Below are 20,972 nucleotides of genomic sequence, written 5' to 3'. Positions count from 1 at the left end.
GGTATCAAGCTTGAATACCTGCACCTCCTGGTCCGGTGAGTCACGCAAAAGAATACATTGAATATAGCTATCGGGTTCAGCCACGCGAACATGACCATGCACCAGGGAAAGTCCAAAACTGTAATAGCGTGTTGAACAGCTTCTGTTGAATGGTAGGCCCTGCCATGAGAACCTCGTACAGCGAATGTCCACTTGACGTTTTGGCAGACCCATCAAAAACGACTCGCAATTTAGTCGTGGTGCTGTTTTCCTTGAAAACGCAGTGGTGGGGCAGAAAATATTTGCTAAGACTCAAAGAGTCTCTGGGCACGACGGACATGTGCTTCATATTCACGAATGAATGCCGAATATTGGACCTTGACTTCTGGCTTGCGCTCTAGCTTCTTCTCCAAATTGAGAAACCGACATAAGCTTGATTGTACAATTCACCCAGTAATTCTAGAGTGTTCTTTGTAGGTAATCGTACAGAATATTCACCAGAGTCTAGACGACGAAAGTTGGTCTTGAAACGAGCTTCGTACTCCAGTTCTTCTTTGGTGGCTGTGACCACGCATTTACCACAGCTCTCGACTTCCCAATAGCGACGGACTAGTGCATCCATATGAACTTCAGCAGCAACCAATTCACGCTGCACATTTTGGCACAAAGACAATGAAATAGCAATTGGAAAATATTGGCAGCAGCCAAACTTTGGAGGATTTTACTACCAAATAAAATATTAATTACAGTCCACTCACTGTCTTATTCTGAAACATTTTGGTCCCTCGAGCCGGATCTTCTCGGTTTCGGTGTTTACAAAAACATTTTTTTGTAAAATTCTCGTGCTCCTAATTCACAACTTGGTGAAAATCAGACATAACCTCATTGTGCTGCCATTTCTCTACAATCAGTGAACCAACAGCGTGGATTCTGCTTCGGAATTTGTATCAGCCGTAACATCCCTGGACACTTTGGAACATCATCTCCGCCGTATTATGGAAACATTCGACCAGTTCATGAAGCTGTCTGCGGAACTATACTCCCTCTCGGAGGCAGGGGATTGGTTATGAAGGGACGATATGCAGGAATACGAAAACAAGTATTATGAAGTGCACGCCCTTCTATTCAACGCTATAGCAGAGGGGAAACGAGCAGCACCTCATTCGTCCACCCCAATCGCTAACGCAGAGGATCCACTTGAGCGCTTGGCTGCCACGCAAGCACAGCCTGTGCCTTCGCAAACACAGTTTTTAGAGCAGGTTCGAGAGTGACACACCCACACGGACTTAAGGTTTGAGAAGATCCGGATTCCTACCTTTCGAGGCAATTACGAAGATTGTGACATGTTCATGGGGTCCGTAGACCGGCGCGAAAACCTCACTACCTGCCAGAAGTTCCACTACTTAAAATCGTATTCGGATGGTGAAGCCCTCAATTTAGTTTAGGATAGGATTTAGTTAGGGATAAGCTGGTAAATCGATACGACAAAAAGCCACTAATAACGCGATCATTTATTGCTGGTTTTTTGGCCTTGCCCAATGTCGCAACGTCTGAAGTGACCGCCCTACGCAAGCTAGCGGACGGAGCAGACGAATCCATTCGAGGATTACACGCGCTGGCTAATACACATACACATTGAATATGGAGACCCGACAATCTTGGGCCGAACGCCCAGAGGGATGCTCTAGCGAAGTGAAGATAGAGACATTTTTGGATTTCTTGTTCTCAAGATGCGACGCTCTGGAATCGTGTCAGACTACTCCCAAAACATATGGGAAACGCATCACCAGCGTACGAGTCGCCAGCGATGCCTCGAACTCGTCAGGAAGGGCTTGTGTTCTCTGCACACAGCCGATCAGTTGTAAAGCAAAACAAATTGTGATTTAACTGTCTAAGCCCCAAACATGTTGCCAGGCAGTGCACTTCGAAATTCAGATGTCGACTCTGCAAAGATCACACCACACTTTACATCAAGACTCGCATGGGGAACCCCACCCAACTACTACACCGGAGAGCAGCTCTAAAACAACCGAAGCATCGACAACTGGGATTTCGAATTTTGTTGCTCGTTCTCAGACCCTGATGCCTACCATACTAGCTCAGGTGGTGGACAATTGTGGACACCAGACGTTTTGCCGAGTGCTGCTGGATTCGGCATCAACTATTGCTTTGGCCACAGAGGCTTTCATTCAACGCATCGGCGCACAAGCCGCTGGCGTAACTCGAGGGTGTGCAAAAATACAATTGCAATCCCGAGTTTCGACGGATGTCCAGCAGATAAAGGTGCTGATTATGAGTTCCTTAACCACGTCAGTGCCAGCAGAAGAATTACACATCAGTAATTGGGAAGCTCTACAAGGACAAGCTTTGGCCGATCCCACCTTCGCCACCCCGGGAGATATCGATGTCATAATCGGATCGGATCAACTTTGGAGTTTTTCACAGGCCAACAAAAATTGATAAGTAAACCTAATACATTCGCACTTAACACAATTTTTGGTTGGGTAATTGTATGTTCGGGACCCTTGTGTGATGAATCCCCAAAGCCAGCGCAAGCTCATTATGCTCAAATCGATTTGGATGAGATGGTGAGAAGATTTAAGGAGATGGATACAATCCAGCCTAGTCAAGCAACTATTGACGCTTGTGATCCCATGGAACAACAGTTTGTCAACACTTACAAACGGGATGAGGACGGCGTATATATTGTGGAATACCCGTTCAAGAAGGAAGTGCCGGCTCTAAGCGACCCTTCTCTACAGCAGTCGTTAAATCGATTCGCATTTTTGGAAACAAAATTCCGACGGAATCCGGAATTAAAAGGGCAATATTGTGCCTTTATGGAAGATTACCTACATATGGAAGCACTCCAGGAACATCAACTAATCTTGCCAAAAGATCAATGTTGTTGCATAGCCCACCATGCAGTCATCAAAGCTGAAAGTACAACAACCAAATGTCGTGTTGTATTTGACGGATCCGGAAAAGATAACACCGGATGGTCTCTCAACGATCGCTTGCACATCGGTCCGCCTTTACAGCGAGATTTAATCGGAGTCTGCCTGAGATTCCGACAATAAAGATACGTTGTTTGCATGGATATCGAGAAAATGTTATGGGGCATAAAGGTAGCCCAAGTGCATACCGATTTTCAGCGGATTGTTTGGCGAAATGACGAAAAGGAATGAATTCAACACTATCGCTTGTTAATCGTCACCTACGGGTTATCACCCTCTCCTTTTTTGGCAGTAAGGGTCCTTAAACAATTAGCGGAGGACCATCTGCATCAATATCCAGCAGCTTCATCTTTATTAACGGATGCATATGTCGACGACATATCAACAGGAGCAGACACAGAGGAAGGCCTCATCGAACTCAAGGATGAACTTGTGAATCTAATGGATTATATTCCCCCGGAGGACTGCGCTTACCAGCCATCCACAAAACAGTCAAAAAATGTCAAAATATTGGGAATCCAGAGACGGACCTATTTTGTACACCGCCTCGATCGATAGTTTCAAACCACATGCCTACAAAGCGCACAGTACTATCAGAACATTCGAAGATTTACGATCCCTTGGGTATTGTATCCCCATCTACAGTTTTGCTGAAAATATTATTTCAGGAGTGTTGGCTATGGGATGAGCTTTTGAATGATCACATTACGAGGAGGTGGAGAATCTTAGCGAGCGAGCTGCCAACATTGTCTCAGTGCCGAATCCCTCGGTACATTGCCAGACCTTCGGAATCAATTGAGCTGCACGGATTCGCGGACGGCTCTTCACAAGCAGTCGGAGCTGTTGTATACAGTCGAGTAACAACGGACGCCGGAACCTGGATCACACTAATCGCTGGCAAGACTCGGGTATCTCCAATAAAAACAATTTCTATTCCGAGATTGGAACTCACCGCTGTACTTGGGCCCGCAGCCACGAAGTCTGAGCCGAAACTTTTGGCTTTAAACCAACGAATTAATATTCGCAATGTTTTATTGGGATTTAAGTTTTACAAAGTACTTTTTGATTCCACTCAAATTGTATCATGCTCTTCACGAACGCTAATCGACGACTCCTCGCTCATTCGTTCAGGTATCGGCGGCCTTAGAAGAATCGAGTACTTTATCGAGGATTTCAGATGGTGAACTGATTAAGAGTTGCCATATAACTAAACCCGCAACGAGTGTGCCGTGCATTAAGCCCGCCTGATTCAAATCCCACATGTATTTCGGAGGTGACTTGCAGTGGATGTTATATGCAAACTATTTAACGGGATCACAAAACTTGGATACTACCCAAAATAATGGAAAAAGTCTGTTGTCATAATGATACCGAAGCCTGGGGAAGCCCACAGAATTCCCTCATCGTAAAGGCCAAGAAGTTTATTAATGTATCTTTCCAAATTATTTGAGAAATGCCTGCTCACGCGCATAATACCATATCTAAGAGCTCAAAATGTAATCTCGGCACATCACTTTGGGTTTCGAGAAAGCTACGGAACCATAGAGCAAGCCAACCGGATAATACCGAATATTGTAGTCCGTTATCCCACGATGTTTCTCAAGCATTCAACCGAGTGTGGCTTGAAGGCCTTATGCATAAAATCATAACTTTACTGCCAGAAAACACTCATAAGGAACTTGAGTTGTACCTTTTCCACAGAATCTTCGCGGTGAAATGCAATGCAATAACATCCAACGAGTATATGCATTGAAGCGACGCCGAGCAAAATGCGCTTTCTGAGGTCGGGAAAAGTCTTCACAGGCAAACAAGATTCAGGCCAACTGTGCTGATTCTTGAGAAGAAATTCTGGACCTCTGAACCAAAAGGCAAATTCCAGAAGATCGCTCGGGAAAGCACCTCATGACAAGATGTCGGCTGGATTGCAGTCAGTCGGTACATAGCGCCAATTCATGCCACTGAATAGCTCTTGAATTAAAGATATTCGATTAGCAATAAAAACTTGAAAACGTGAAGGTTAATCGCTTATCCAGGATAAAGCTACAGCAGAATCTGACCAGCAATAAAACGGTTAATCAAAGAGATTCATGTTGCGTACGTCCCGCATCAGTTAAGCCAGTAATAAAGCAGTGCACAAATCTAATTTGGGAACCGTGAGACTCTTCAAAGGTAGATGCACTTCTCGTTTGCCATCAGCTATTGAAACGAAATAGATACATCCTCCATATAAGTCGAAGCTAGCGTCACTGAATCCGTGGATCTCAATAGCACCATTTAGATGCAACGCACGTCGAGGAAACTTCATTTGCTGAGTACGTCCCATGTCAGATGACAACATAGCCATGATGTGTGGAGTGCCTCAGGAAAGCTTTCATCCCACTCCAACTTGGCCTTGGCAACCACAAAACCAATCAGACCAAGCATTTCTTACACCCGAGCAATTGTGGAAAGCACCAGTTTTTTACATGGCTTAGGAGAGACCTGTATGGGAGAAAAAAAGAAAGACATCCGCTGCAGGGTCCCAAGCAAGATCCAGTATCTTGGTAAAGTTGCTGCCATCATCAAACTTCAGGAATGTTTATTTTTCCGACTCAGGAATTTAATCAAGGACACCACGCTGGTTGGAACACAATTTCCTGAGCTTAAAGCCACCCTCGTGCAAGCAAGTTTGTTGTTTGAGACATGATTGCGAGGACTTCCTATGTTGATTAATCTTCTGTGATCAGATCGTCAACATAGTCCCGCAAAATGAACCGATTGGAAATGTGCTCTCCTCATCACTCGCCAATTGATGCATCGCTCGAGCGGATAAAAAGACTGCAAGCTTAATTTCATAAGTCAGGGTATCAAGCTTGAATACCTGCACCTCCTGGTCCGGTGAGTCACGCAAAAGAATACATTGAATATAGCTATCGGGTTCAGCCACGCGAACATGACCATGCACCAGGGAAAGTCCAAAACTGTAATAGCGTGTTGAACAGCTTCTGTTGAATGGTAGGCCCTGCCATGAGAACCTCGTACAGCAGAATGTCCACTTGACGTTTTGGCAGACCCATCAAAAACGACTCGCAATTTAGTCGTGGTGCTGTTTTCCTTGAAAACGCAGTGGTGGGGCAGAAAATATTTGCTAAGACTCAAAGAGTCTCTGGGCACGACGGACATGTGCTTCATATTCACGAATGAATGCCGAATATTGGACCTTGACTTCTGGCTTGCGCTCTAGCTTCTTCTCCAAATTGAGAAACCGACATAAGCTTGATTGTACAATTCACCCAGTAATTCTAGAGTGTTCTTTGTAGGTAATCGTACAGAATATTCACCAGAGTCTAGACGACGAAAGTTGGTCTTGAAACGAGCTTCGTACTCCAGTTCTTCTTTGGTGGCTGTGACCACGCATTTACCACAGCTCTCGACTTCCCAATAGCGACGGACTAGTGCATCCATATGAACTTCAGCAGCAACCAATTCACGCTGCACATTTTGGCACAAAGACAATGAAATAGCAATTGGAAAATATTGGCAGCACCAAACTTTGGAGGATTTTACTACCAAATAAAATATTAATTTACAGTCCACTCACTGTCTTATTCTGAAACATTTTGGTCCCTCGAGCCGGATCTTCTCGGTTTCGGTGTTTACAAAAACAATTTTTTGTAAAATTCTCGTGCTCCTAATTCACAACTTGGTGAAAATCAGACATAACCTCATTGTGCTGCCATTTCTCTACAATCAGTGAACCAACAGCGTGGATTCTGCTTCGGAATTTGTATCAGCCGTAACATCCCTGGACACTTTGGAACATCATCTCCGCCGTATTATGGAAACATTCGACCAGTTCATGAAGCTGTCTGCGGAACTATACTCCCTCTCGGAGGCAGGGGATTGGTTATGAAGGGACGATATGCAGGAATACGAAAACAAGTATTATGAAGTGCACGCCCTTCTATTCAACGCTATAGCAGAGGGGAAACGAGCAGCACCTCATTCGTCCACCCCAATCGCTAACGCAGAGGATCCACTTGAGCGCTTGGCTGCCACGCAAGCACAGCCTGTGCCTTCGCAAACACAGTTTTTAGAGCAGGTTCGAGAGTGACACACCCACACGGACTTAAGGTTTGAGAAGATCCGAATTCCTACCTTTCGAGGCAATTACGAAGATTGCCAATTTTGTGACATGTTCATGGGGTCCGTAGACCGGCGCGAAAACCTCACTACCTGCCAGAAGTTCCACTACTTAAAATCGTATTCGGATGGTGAAGCCCTCAATTTAGTTTAGGATATTGCCTCACCGAAGTAATTATGTTGAGGGATAAGCTGGTAAATCGATACGACAAAAAGCCACTAATAACGCGATCATTTATTGCTGGTTTTTTGGCCTTGCCCAATGTCGCAACGTCTGGAGTGACCGCACTACGCAAGCTAGCAGACGGAGCAGACGAATCCATTCGCGGATTACACGCGCTGGGCTGTGATCAGCGAGACCCATGGCTAATACACATCTTGCTCCATAAATTGGATATGGAAACCCGACAATCTTGGGCCGAACGCCCAGAGGGATGCTCTAGCGAAGTGAAGATAGAGACATTTTTGGATTTCTTGTTCGCCAGATGCGACGCTCTGGAATCGTGTCAGACTACTCCCAAAACATATGGGAAACGCATCGCCAGCGTACACGTCGCCAGCGATGCCTCGAACTCGTCAGGAAGGGCTTGTGTTCTTTGCACACAGCCGCATTCAATTATGACGTGCACTCAATTTTTATCGTTGGGCATACTCGATCGCCGATCAGTTGTAAAGCAAAACAAATTGTGCTTTAACTGTCTAAGCCCCAAACATGTTGCCAGGCAGTGCACTTCGAAATTCAGATGTCGACTCTGCAAAGAATCACACCACACTTTGGTACATCAAGACTCGCAAGGGGAACGTGAGCCCCACCCAACTACTACACCGGAGAGCAGCTCTACAGCAACCGAAGCATTGACAACTGGGATTTCGAATTTTTCGGTCGAGACTGCATTTGTTGCTCGTTCGCAGACCCTGATGCCTACCATACTAGCTCAGGTGGTGGACAATTGTGGACGCCAGACGTTTTGCCGAATGCTGCTGGATTCGGGATCCACTATTACTTTGGCCACAGAGGCATTTATATCCACGCACGTATTTCGGTGATTGGGCTTTCTACACAAGCCGCTGGCGTAACTCGAGGGTGTGCAAAAATACAATTGCAATCCCGAGTCTCGACGGATGTCCAGCAGATAAAGGTGCTGATTATGAGTTCCTTAACCACGTCAGTGCCAGCAGGAGAATTACACATCAGTAATTGGGAAGCTCTACAAGGACTAGCTTTGGCCGATCCCACCTTCGCCACCCCAGGAGATATCGATGTCATAATCGGATCGGATCAACTTTGGAGTTTCTTCACAGGCCAACGAAAATTGATAAGTAAACCTAATACATTCGCACTTAACACAATTTTTGGTTGGGTAATTGTAGGTTCGGGACCCTTGTGTGATGAATCCCCAAAGCCAGCGCAAGCTCATCATGCTCAAATCGATTTGGATGAGATGGTGAGAAGATTCATGGAGATGGATACAATCCAGCCTAGTCAAGCAACTATTGACGCTTGTGATCCCGTGGAACAACAGTTTGTCAACACTTACAAACGGGATGTGGACGGCGTATATATTGTGGAATACCCGTTCAAGAAGGAAGTGCCGGCTCTGAGCGACCCTTCTCTACAGCAGTCGTTAAATCGATTCGCATCTTTGGAAACAAAATTCCGACGGAATCCGGAATTAAAAGGGCAATATTGTGCCTTTATGGAAGATTACCTACAGCGCGGGCATATGGAAGCACTCCAGGAACATCAACTAATCTTGCCAAAAGATCAATGTTGTTACCTAGCCCACCATGCAGTCATCAAAGCTGAAAGTACAACAACCAAATGTCGTGTTGTATTTGACGGATCCGGAAAAGATAACACCGGATGGTCTCTCAACGATCGCTTGCACATCGGTCCGCCTATACAGCGAGATTTAATCGGAGTCTGCCTGAGATTCCGACAATACCGATACGTTGTTTGCACGGATATCGAGAAAATGTTTCGGGGCATAAAGGTAGCCCAAGCGCATACCGATTTTCAGCGAATTGTTTGGCGAAATGACGAAAAGGAAAGAATTCAACACTATCGGTTGTTAACCGTCACCTACGGGTTATCACCCTCTCCCTTTTTGGCAGTAAGGGTCCTTAAACAATTAGCGGAGGACCATCTGCATCAATATCCACGAGCAGCTTCATCTTTATTAACGGATGCATATGTCGACGACATATCAACAGGAGCAGACACAGAGGAAGGCCTCATCGAACTCAAGGAAGAACATGTGAAGCTGCTAGCGGAGGCTAAGTTTAATCTACGAAAATGGAGTTCCAATTGTAAAACTCTAATGGATTCTATTCCCACGGAGGACTGCGCTTACCAGCCATCCACAAAGCCGTCAAAAAATGTCAAAATATTGGGGCTGCTTTGGAATCCAGAGACGGACCTATTTTGCACACCGCCTCGATCGATAAGTTCAAACCCCATGCCTACCAAGCGGACAGTACTATCAGAACTTTCGAAGATTTACGATCCTTTGGGTATTGTATCCCCATCTACGGTTTTGCTGAAAATATTATTTCAGGAGTGTTGGCTTTGCTCTCTAAGCTGGGATGAGCCTTTGAATGATCACATTACGAGGAGGTGGAGAATCTTAGCGAGCGAGCTGCCAACATTGTCTCAGTGTCGAATCCCTCGATACATTGCCAGACCTTCGGAATCAATTGAGCTGCACGGATTCGCGGACGCCTCTTCACAAGCAGTCGGAGCCGTTGTATACAGTCGGGTAACAACGGACGCCGGAACCTGGATCACACTAATCGCTGGCAAGACTCGGGTAGCTCCAATAAAAACAATTTCTATACCGAGATTGGAACTCACCGCTGCTCATTTACTAAGTAAATTGCTAACTCTTATAAAGTCGTCTTTGTCGATTCCAATTACCGCTACCTTTTGTTGGACGGATTCTGAAATCGTTCTCCACTGGCTGTGCGCTCCACCTCGACGAGAACACGACCGTGTATAACAGAAATGGTGAAAGGGTCCAAGCTGGATAGTGGAGTCGGAGTCACGTTGGCCGACCGCCACCAAAAAACAAAACATGCAGCTGCACCCAGCTGTACTTTGCGAAGAAAGATCCAAGGAACTAAACCTTACTCTAAAAGCGGATTCACATCCGGATATTATCGACAGTTTAATCCATAAACTTTCTTCTTGGAATCAACTACTGCGCGTTGTCAGCTATGTTTTTCGATTTATCCAACGCATACGCCCCAAAGGGATAGCCAATCATACTAATAGCTTACCATTCCAGATTGAACCTCACAGCGGATACCTAACAGCTAAAGACTTGCAATACGCCCGAGAGAAGCTATTGAAGCACATGCAACTTACGGCTTTTCCAAAAGAATACGACGCAGTCGGAAAAGATCAAAGACTGCCCAGAAAATCAAAATTGCGGAAACAAACGCCGTTCTTGGATGCTTCCAGACTACTGCGCATCGGAGGACGTATTGACCGATCGGAGTTATCATTCAACGCAAAACATCCGATCATCGTCGCCAAGGAATCACCGCTGGCCTTGCTGATTGTGCGCTATGTTCACAAGGCTAATTTGCATCCTGGAGTAGACGCCACTTTTCATCAAGTTCGCCAGCAATACTGGATAATGGGAGCCCGGAACATAATACGCAAGGAAGTCTTTCGCTGTAAGTCCTGCTTTATGACTCGGCGTGTCACAAGTCAGCAAATCCTGGCGGATTTACCCCTTCCACGCGTACAACAAAATCCTTGTTTCCGGCACACTGGTCTGGACTACGCGGACCCATCTCAATCAAGGAAACCAAAGGTCGTACTCCCCGCATAGGCAAAGCCTGGTTTGCCATATTTGTGTGCCTGGCCTCAAAAGCTATGCACATAGAAGTCGTAAGCGATCTCACAACGCAGGCATTTATTGCTGCGTTCAAACGTTTTTGTGCCCGTCGCAAAACACCATCCGATTTGTATTCCGACAATGGAACCACTTTCCATGGAGCCCGACGGGAATTGGACGAAATGCGCAAACTTGCTCAAGAGCGAGCTAAGGATGAAAAATTGGCCGGTTTTCTGTCATCCGAAGGCATAAACTGGCACTTCATACCCCCGTCCGCACCACACTTTGGCGGATTGTGGGAGTCGGGCGTCCGGTCAATCAAGCTGCATCTGCGCCGAGTCGTAGGAGGAGCCGCACTCACTTTTGAAGAACTGTCAACCGTTCTTGCCCAAATCGAAGCTATCCTGAACTCACGGCCACTTACTCCGATCAGCGATCACAGCCTCGATCCATTAACTCTAGCCCATTTTTTGGTAGGACAGCCGTACACTGCGGTGCCTGAACCCTCGTTTTTGGACTCTCAGATGAATAGACTGCAGCGATGGAATCAGCTTCAGGCCATGGTTCAAGGATTCTGGAAGCGATGGCACACTGAATACCTCAGTTCTCTACAGGCACGTGGCAAGTGGAACAAAGAGACGGCGAACATCGAAATAGGCAACCTTGTTGTTCTCAAGGAGCCTAATCTTCCGCCCTCGAAATGGATACTTGGACGCATACAAGAAGTACACCCAGGACAGGATTCTAAGGTCCGAGTAGTGACTGTCAAGACGGCCAATGGAGTCTACAAGCGCCCTATCACTAAGATCGCCATTCTCCCTCTTAACTGAACGCGTCGTTCAGGGGGGCCGGTATGGTTCAGAATTAATGCCATTTCTATTCTTATTAGTTGATTAAGTATTATGTTTAATTATTCTTCGTTAACTCCCGCTAAGAAATCGCATCGATGTATCGATAGTGACAATGTAAATATCGTTAAGTTTATCACGTATCGCCACTAACAGGCCCGCACTAAGACACTGAAATAGCAATTGGAAAAGACCGGCAGCAGCAAAACTTTGGAGGATTTTGCTACCAAATAAAAGATTATTTGCAGTCCACTCCTTGTCTTATTCGGGAACAACATGCTTGCGCCAATAAAAAGATCTACTCGCTGAGATCTAAAGAATTCAGAATCGGCCAACTGAATATTCGAGGGATTTTTCCAACCATCGGGCTTAACGGTCAAACTGGGTTGATTGTCGGTAATCGCAGGATCAACAAGAGCAGATAGGCATGTGAAGTAATCAGAGGTATGCGACTTTAACTTAATGCAAACGGAAACTCCTTCAGAGTCAAATCGAGCATTTCCAAGACCAGCAACTGATACGGTAGTTTTTTGCAATTGCAACTTATAAGCGAGTCGGGAAGTCACAATGTGGACCTGAGATCCCGAGTCTAGCAGCGCACGGCATGGGATCCAAGCACCTGAGAGTAGTTTTCGATGCATCGTGTCGTAGATCGACGCAGGTATCGTTGAATGACATCTTGATGGTAGGCCCAACCATTCAAAAGGAGCTGTAGTCGACACTGCTTCGGTTTAGATTGCATAAGTTTTTCCTTGCGGCAGACATAAAAGAAATGTATCGCCAAGTAATGGTGGACGAATATGACCCAAATTTTCAGCTCATAGCATGGAGACAATATCCTTCAGAGTCTCTGAAAATCTTTAAGTTAAATACCGTAATACACGAAACTGCGCCAGAAAGGGTGCTGTTTCTGGCGATTAGGTATTTAATGCGGCTAGGAGAGAAGTCGCAAGCAACTTATCCAAAAGCCGCACAGGTTATTTAGAATGATTTTTATGTTGACGATTTATTCACTAGCGAAAGGCAAAGATATTGTTGCAGAAACTATGGCATAGAAAGCTTGATTGGGACGAGTCGCTACCGATGTAGTTGGTTACATTGTGGGAGACTATTAAAGCAACGCTGCCAAAATTAAGGTCGAAAGTATCGTCCACACAGATTCGCAAGTCCCGATTCAAATACATGGTGTCGCTGACGCTTCCATCCGAGCGCCTGGAGCTGAAGGTTGAACAGTGTCCTTATTGACCGCCAAATCAAAAGTAGCTCCCCTCAAGACAAAAACTTTGCCTCGCCTTGAGCTGTGCGCAGCTCACCTTTTAGCAGAACGGAATAATCGTGTCAGGCAATTGTTTAATTGTCCCATTGAGAATGTTTTCGTATGGACAGACTCCGAGATCACTTTACACTGGATCAAAATCCAAATTAATTAGCCTGTAAATCGACATTTCGAACTGTCGACCAAAGTAGTGTCGAAGGAATTACGCAAACCGGCACTAGCTCTCTTATTGGTATCTATTCGTATTAATAGTTTCAGTAACATTTTTGTTTTCCCGTGTGATAACAAAAATATGTGTAAAAATTATCATCCAAAAATATTGAAAATTGAGTGAGATATAGGAAATCTCCGGCGGCATCTCAAAAAAAAGGTTGCTTGCGGTGGTCCTTCCCGTAACTAATCACAGAATAATCTGAATTGAAAAAATCAAATGTCATTATTAAAAGAACAAATTTCAACAAGTTACGCTGTAGAGTTTTAATTTTTTTATTGTTTCCGATTTTTAAAGACACTTGAAAGTCAAAAATCTCGATTTTCGAGGTATAAATCTAAATCTAAAATTTTAACACAAATTTCGTGCAATCAGAAAAAAAAGCCAGTACTTCAGACGCGCGCCCTTCCTGGCAAGTTGCACCAGCAGCTCTGCTGTGCCGTCTCTCCCCTTTCTTCGGCCGCCAACATATTTAGCCTGATACTTTAGCGACGCTACGGGCTGGGCTAGGGTCAGAAGTTGCTGCGCACTGTGCATCCTTTACATCTTATTTTACGCGGCATATAGATGGATGATTCTGCCCCGTCATCGGGGTCCTTTGGTCTGCCACTATTTTGAATCTGGCGTATGCTAGAGCTATACTTTATCATCCTCCGGGTTGACCGCTTGTTGTTGCTTCAATCCCTTCGGCTTTGGAAAAATGCAGTTCATTTGCCTATATTAGGTCGCGTATTACTGGCTTCCACTACCTTATTCGTAGATACCTATCCTGATCCTGGGCGGCCTTTTCCATATTCCACCGAACAACTCCAAAAATCTCCTTCAACATAGCAGTCTTCTAGTCTAGAGTCCTGTGTTCCTCCCCGAGCCTACTGTTTCCCTGTCATATAAGGCGTTTGGCAACCGGAGCTCCCGGCCTTGATTGAGAAATGCTGGTGAGTATCCAGTTGACTCAGATATGCTCGAGTTCACTGCTAGCATAATCTCTGGCCAATTCTGGTCCCAATTCCTTTGGTCCTTCCCTGAAAACTGAGCTATCATTGTCTTTACCGTTCTGTTCGCTCTTTCTGTTGGGTTTCGCTTAGAAACCTTTTCAAGAGCCGGCTGGTAAACTTCGTGTCTGTTTTCACTACCTTCGGAACCCCGAACTTTACTTTACTTCCGACATGCCCAGCTGATGAGGAGTCATGATTTTCTTGTAGCAATGTTTTCCTTAATCCTTGTAGCACGCACAATTTAAATAGCACGATATCTTCACTGCCAGCTCAGTGAGGGATGTGCCTATATGGTGATTGGCCTTCCATCACGTAGTCCGGATATTTTTGTGGTTGCGCTCGTATCTTGTCGCACGTCGTTCTGACCCAAGTGCAGCCATCGAAAGATTCTGCCCATGTATATTTCATGCCCTTAAGGGTTTCTGGCAAAGGTTGTTGTGATTGGAATTTATTTGTCCCTTCCAATACGCGATCTCGAAGTCGTACAGCTGCAAGTCCAGGGCCATCGTGCTACCCGTCCAAAAGGGCTTTCGATGCTGTTTAACCACTTTAAAATTATAGCCTTCTAAGACCAAAGCGGTACACCTAGAGTTAGTCTCTGACTTAACCACAGATGCTTTTTTCAAAGGTTTGTGAGTCGTCGCGGGATTCCGGAGAACAAATTTCGTGGGCGCTGATTTTTCGTGGGTTGATTGTCGGTAATCGCTGGATCAACATGAGCAGATAGGCATGTGAAGAGGTATGCGACTTTAACTTAATGCAAACGGAAACTCCTTCAGAGTCAAATCGAGCATTTCCAAGACCAGCAACTGATACGGTAGACTTCGTTTTTTGCAATTGCAACTTATAAGCGAGTCGGGAAGTCACAATGTGGACTTGAGATCCCGAGTCTAGCAGCGCACGGCATGGGATCAAAGCACCTGAGAGTAGTTTTCGATGCATCGTGTCGTAGATCGACGCAGGTATCGTTGAATGACATCTTGATGGTAGGCCCAACCATTCAAAAGGAGCTGTAGTCGACACTGCTTCGGTTTAGATTGCATAAGTTTTTCCTTGCGGCAGACATAAAAGAAATGTATCGCCAAGTAATGGTGGACGAATATGACCGAAATTTTCAGCTCATGGCATGGAGACGATATCCTTCAGAGTCTCTGAAAATCTTTAAGTTAAATACCGTAATACATGAAACTGCGCCAGAAAGGGTGCTGTTTCTGGCGATTAGGAGAGATGTCGCAAGCAACTTATCCAAAAGCCGCACAGGTTATTTAGAATGATTTTTATGTTGACGATTTATTCACTAGCGAAAGGCAAAGATATTGTTGCAGAAACTATGGCATAGAAAGCTTGATGGGGACGAGTCGCTACCGATGTAGTTGGTTACATTGTGGGAGACTATTAAAGCAACGCTGCCAAAATTAAGGTATCGCGAAGGTATCGTCCACACAGATTCGCAAGTCCCGATTCAAATACATGGTTTCGCTGACGCTTCCATCCGAGCGCCTGGAGCTGAAGGTTGAACAGTGTCTTTATTGACCGCCAAATCAAAAGTAGCTCCCCTCAAGACGAAAACTTTGCCTCGCCTTGAGCTGTGCTCAGCTCACCTTTTAGCAGAACGGAATAATCGTGTCAGGCAATTGTTTAATTGTTCCATTGAGAATGTTTTCGTGTGGACAGTCAGCCCAGAGCCAAATCATTTGCTTCCGAAAATTTCAAACATTTTGGCGCACCTGAGTTTTCGTTTGGGTTTTGCGCTTTATTCAAAGGTGCCGAAATGTGTCACAGACCTTTAAAAATAGTATTTCGCTAAGAGAACTGAATTTTTCTTTTGAGAAAATTATTGAAGTTATCCAATTTCATGAATTCAGTGACGATATCAGTAAAGTTCGGAAAAATAAATTTGGGGGTGTGGTTTAGTCGCAGTAAAATCGGTCAGTTTTTTATTGGCAATACGAATAGTTTCAGTAACATTTTTGTTTTCCCGTGTGATAACAAAAATATGTGTAAAAATTATCATCCATAAATATTGAAAATTGAGTGAGATATAGGAAATCTCCGGCGGCATCTCAAAAAAAAGGTTGCTTGCGGTGGTCCTTCCCGTAACTAATCATAGAATAATCTGAATTGAAAAAATCAAATGTCATTATTAAAAGAACAAATTTCAACAAGTTACGCTGTAGAGTTTTAATTTTTTTATTGTTTCCGATTTTTAAAGACACTTGAAAGTCAAAAATTTCGATTTTCGAGGTATAAATCTAAATCTAAAATTTTAACACAAATTTCGTGCAATCAGAAAAAAAAGCCAGTACTTCAGACGCGCGCCCTCCCTGGCAAGTTGCACCAGCAGCTCTGCTGTGCCGTCTCTCCCCTTTCTTCGGCCGCCAACATATTTAGCCTGATACTTTAGCGACGCTACGGGCTGGGCTAGGGTTAGAAGTTGCTGCGCACTGTGCATCCTTTACATCTTATTTTACGCGGCATATAAATGGATGATTCTGCCCCGTCATCGGGGTCCTTTGGTATGCCACTGTTTTGAATCTGGCGTATGCTAGAGCTATACTTTATCATCCTCCGGGTTGTCCGCTTGTTGTAGCTTTAGTTTAGTGCTTTCCTCCTAGTCCTTTGGTGACTAACCTTACAAGTGACCCGCAATACGAAATCCATTAATATATATGTCAAACCTATGTGCTAATTTTGCTGCAATCCCTTTGGCTTTGGACAAATGTTGTTCATTTGCCTATTTTAGGTCGCGTATTGCTGGCTTCCACTACCTTATTCGTAGATACCTATCCTGATCCTGGGCGGCCTTTTCCATATTCCACCGAACAACTCCAAAAATCTCCTTCAACATAGCAGTCTTCTAGTCTAGAGTCCTGTGTTCCTCCCCGAGCCTACTGTTTCCCTGTCATATAAGGCGTTTGGCAACCGGAGCTCCCGGCCTTGATTGAGAAATGCTGGTGAATATCCAGTTGACTCAGATATGCTCGAGTTCACTGCTAGCATAATCTCTGGCCAATTCTGGTCCCAATTCCTTTGGTCCTTCCCTGAAAACTGAGCTATCATTGTCTTTACCGTTCTGTTCGCTCTTTCTGTTGGGTTTCGCTTAGAAACCTTTTCAAGAGCCGGCTGGTAAACTTCGTGTCTGTTTTCACTACCTTCGGAACCCCGAACTTTACTTTACTTCCGACATGCCCAGCTGATGAGGAGTCATGATTTTCTTGTAGCAATGTTTTCCTTAATCCTTGTAGCACGCATAATTTAAATAGCACGATATCTTCACTGCCAGCTCAGCGAGGGATGTGCCTATATGGTGATTGGCCTTCCATCACGTAGTCCGGATATTTTTGTGGTTGTGCTCGTATCTTGTCGCACGTCGTTCTGACCCAAGTGCAGCCATCGAAAGATTCTGCCCATGTATATTTCATGCCCTTAAGGGTTTCTGGCAAAGGTTGTTGTGATTGGACTCTGCCACGACGTTTATTTGTCCCTTCCAATACGCGATCTCGAAGTCGTACAGTTGCAAGTCCAGGGCCATCGTGCTACCCGTCCAAAAGGGCTTTCGATGCTGTTTAACCACTTTAAAATTATAGCCTTCTAAGACCAAAGCGGTACACCTAGAGTTAGTGTCTGACTTAACCGCAGATGCTTTTTTGTTGACCTTTCAAAGGTTCGTGAGTCGTCGCGGGATTCCGGAGAACAAATTTCGTGGGCGCTGATCGGCACATGAGGGAGTTCCGAGCCCGTCTAGGAGCAGGGGGCGGTACAACATACTCATCAAAAAAAGGATGGGAGTTCTAAACAAGTAATATATAAGTTAACACAAAACGAATTCGCAACCAAAGTTGGCCACGCGCATTCGGTATTGCACCAGCAAGTAGAAGTGCAAGAATAACTTCCCGGCTTCGGTCAGTAGCTCCCAAAAAGTGCTGACTGCAGCGTCTGAACCACTTCCCGCTGCAGCGACGACAACGCCAAAGCTCCGACGTTGGCAGAGGCAGCGATAAAGTTATTGGGTATAAATATGGCAATTTCTGTAAACATAATTTAGTTCCAATTTTTGTGCAAATAAATACGGACCAAGTGTCCTTGGCGCACCAAAGGAAAGGCAACACTGCTGGACGACCCGCCAAGAAAAGGACTCACATCAGACTGCAGGCGATCGCCGTAGACAACTGGACGGGAGTGTCAGGAAAAGGTACCCCAGTAGCAAGGAGCAAAAAGGACTACTACCAACTGACCGGTTCAGGATGTATTTTATTTTACTGTAAGCTAACTTTTAATTACAAACCACAAACCAAATAAGAAATCACAAAAGTGAAACATACCTAAAAGAAATCTTTTTAAACAAAAGCTAAAAAGCTAAAAGGAACACACAAAACAAATCATATCTAAAATCTAAAAAATTATTAATTTAAGAATTTATATTTTACATACAACCCTACACAACCCTACACATACAAAAAATATTTTATTACAATGGCTAATCCTAATAATCTGATCAGGCCCGCGATGCTACCCAATAGTGGGGTACAAGCCCCTGAAATAAACCAAGTCCCAGCAAACTTAGTTAATATGCAAGCCCAAATACAAGAAATAGTAGAGAGAATTCTAAATCTAAAATTAAATCCAGATTCAGTGCCGCTACTCGATCAAACCTATACTGCTAATGCAAATAATATGAATGAATTTGACAGAGTCCCATACATAGTAAAAAGCCTCGGGGAATTTTCTGGCCAAGCAGGAGAATTCAGCTCCTGGAGAAAGAGCGTAGAGAGAATAATAAAAATATATTCATTAACAGAAGGATCCCCCAGGTACTATTCAATTTTAAATGTTATTAGAAACAAAATAGTAGGTAATGCAGACTTAGTTCTAGAATCATATAACACACCGCTAAGCTGGACAGCAATCTCCAAATGTTTAACAGCCCACTACGCTGATAAACGAGACGTTACGACATTAGAATATCAGATGACTTCCTTAGTACAGGGTAATCAAACCACAGCAGATTTCTACCAACAGGTCTATACTCACTTATCACTCATCTTGAACAAAATTTCATGCATGGAAAGAGAATCAATCGATCTTTTTGCCAAATCTTACAGAGACAAGGCGCTTGATACTTTTATTAGAGGTCTTAACGGCGACTTGCCTAGACTGCTAGGTACCAAAGAGCCGAGAGATCTTCCATCTGCACTTCAACTTTGCGAAAGACTAGAAAATCAAAATTTCAGAACCAATTACGCCAATAATAATCAAAACAATTCAAGAAAATTTGAAGGATCTTCTTCGTATTAAGCCTGTTTATTCGCCAGGGCCCGATGGTATTCCTGGGTGCGTGCTTAGGTATTGCGCTAAGGCCCTGTGCAAACCTCTTCACAAGTTGTTTACCTTATCTCTAGAAACGTCCCAATTCCCAAATATTTGGAAGGAATCATTTGTTATTCCTCTTTTCAAAAAAGGTAACAAGTTAGAAGCCAGTAACTACAGAGGTATTTCTAAGTTGTCAGCTATTCCTAAGCTTTTTGAAAAAATTATTACTCCTCATTTGCAGCACTTTTGCAGATCAATTATTTCTCCGTGTCAACACGGATTTATTAAACGTAGATCCACAATTACAAACCTTCTAGAGCTCACTACATTTGTGATAAAAGGCTTCAATAGTAGTTTTCAAACAGATGTCATTTACACTGACTTTAGTAAAGCATTTGACTCTGTAAATCACTTACTTCTTATTCATAAACTTGACCTTTTAGGTTTTCCAGTTGATCTGCTTAAATGGATTTCAAGTTATCTAAATGGCAGGTCACAAAGGGTCCTTTTTAAAAATTCAATTTCTGAAATTTTCCGTGTTACCTCCGGTGTCCCACAAGGGAGCCATCTGGGTCCGTTACTTTTTACATTATTTATTAACGATCTTCCCTCAATTATAAGTCATTCTCGCGTACTTATGTACGCAGATGATGTTAAGTTGTGCCTGCAGTATAAGGACATTTCCTGCCATTTAGACTTGCAATCCGATCTAGATAATTTTCAAAACTGGTGCCGAGATAATTTACTAAATTTAAACGGCTCCAAGTGCAAGCTGATGACTTTTTATCGGGCCAATCCGATATACGCGACTTACACGTTAAGTGGCAGCTCTTTGGATAGAATAACTCTTGTAAGCGATCTTGGCGTTCTCTTGGACCCTAAACTAAAATTTTCTAATCACATTTCGTCCATGGTTAATAAAGCCAGAGGAGTGCTTGGATTTATTAAAAGGTGGTCAAAAGAATTCGATGATCCTTATTTGACTAAAACTTTATTTATTTCGCTAGTCCGTCCGATTCTGGAGTATGGGTCTCCCGTCTGGAGTCCACAATACGGAATACATATTGGTCGTATTGAATCTGTACAAAAAAACTTCCTTCTTTTTGCTTTACGGCGCCTAAACTGGGATGCAAATCTTATCTTACCTTCTTATTCTAGTAGACTTCTTTTGATTAATTTACCATCCCTAGCCAACCGTAGAACGATGCTTGGTACTATCTTCATTTATAACCTTATACATGGTGATATTGACTGCCCCGACTTGTTAAGTCGGCTAAACTTTCTGTGCCAAGTAGATTAACTAGAAATTATATTCCCCTAATTTTAAATCATTGTAGATCTAACTATGCCTTGCATGAGCCTTTCAGAGTATTATGTTCTGACTATAATAGACTTTTTCCTGTAATATCAAATCTTGACTCTCTGCCGC

The 20,972-nt window shown here is 44.0% G+C and overlaps 1 protein-coding gene across 1 annotated transcript; it reads left to right on the top strand.

Annotated features, from left to right (window-relative positions):
• The first annotated feature begins 10,941 nt into the window (after positions 1 to 10,941).
• Positions 10,942 to 11,733, top strand: LOC123037170. The gene has a single exon (XM_044456794.1). It carries the CDS (start codon positions 10,942 to 10,944, stop codon positions 11,731 to 11,733), a length of 792 nt encoding a protein of 263 aa, XP_044312729.1.
• The last annotated feature ends 9,239 nt before the right edge of the window (positions 11,734 to 20,972 follow it).

The sequence above is a fragment of the Drosophila rhopaloa genome, unplaced genomic scaffold, assembly GCF_018152115.1.
Source record: "Drosophila rhopaloa isolate 14029-0021.01 unplaced genomic scaffold, ASM1815211v1 contig_151, whole genome shotgun sequence".
Taxonomy (NCBI): Eukaryota; Metazoa; Arthropoda; class Insecta; order Diptera; family Drosophilidae; genus Drosophila; species Drosophila rhopaloa.
This window is presented reverse-complemented; position numbering and strand designations above follow the sequence as displayed.

What these genes read in the sequence shown, in the direction of transcription:
- LOC123037170 (XM_044456794.1), top strand. Translation starts at nt 10,942, where the DNA reads ATGCACATAGAAGTCGTAAGCGATCTCACAACGCAGGCATTTATTGCT.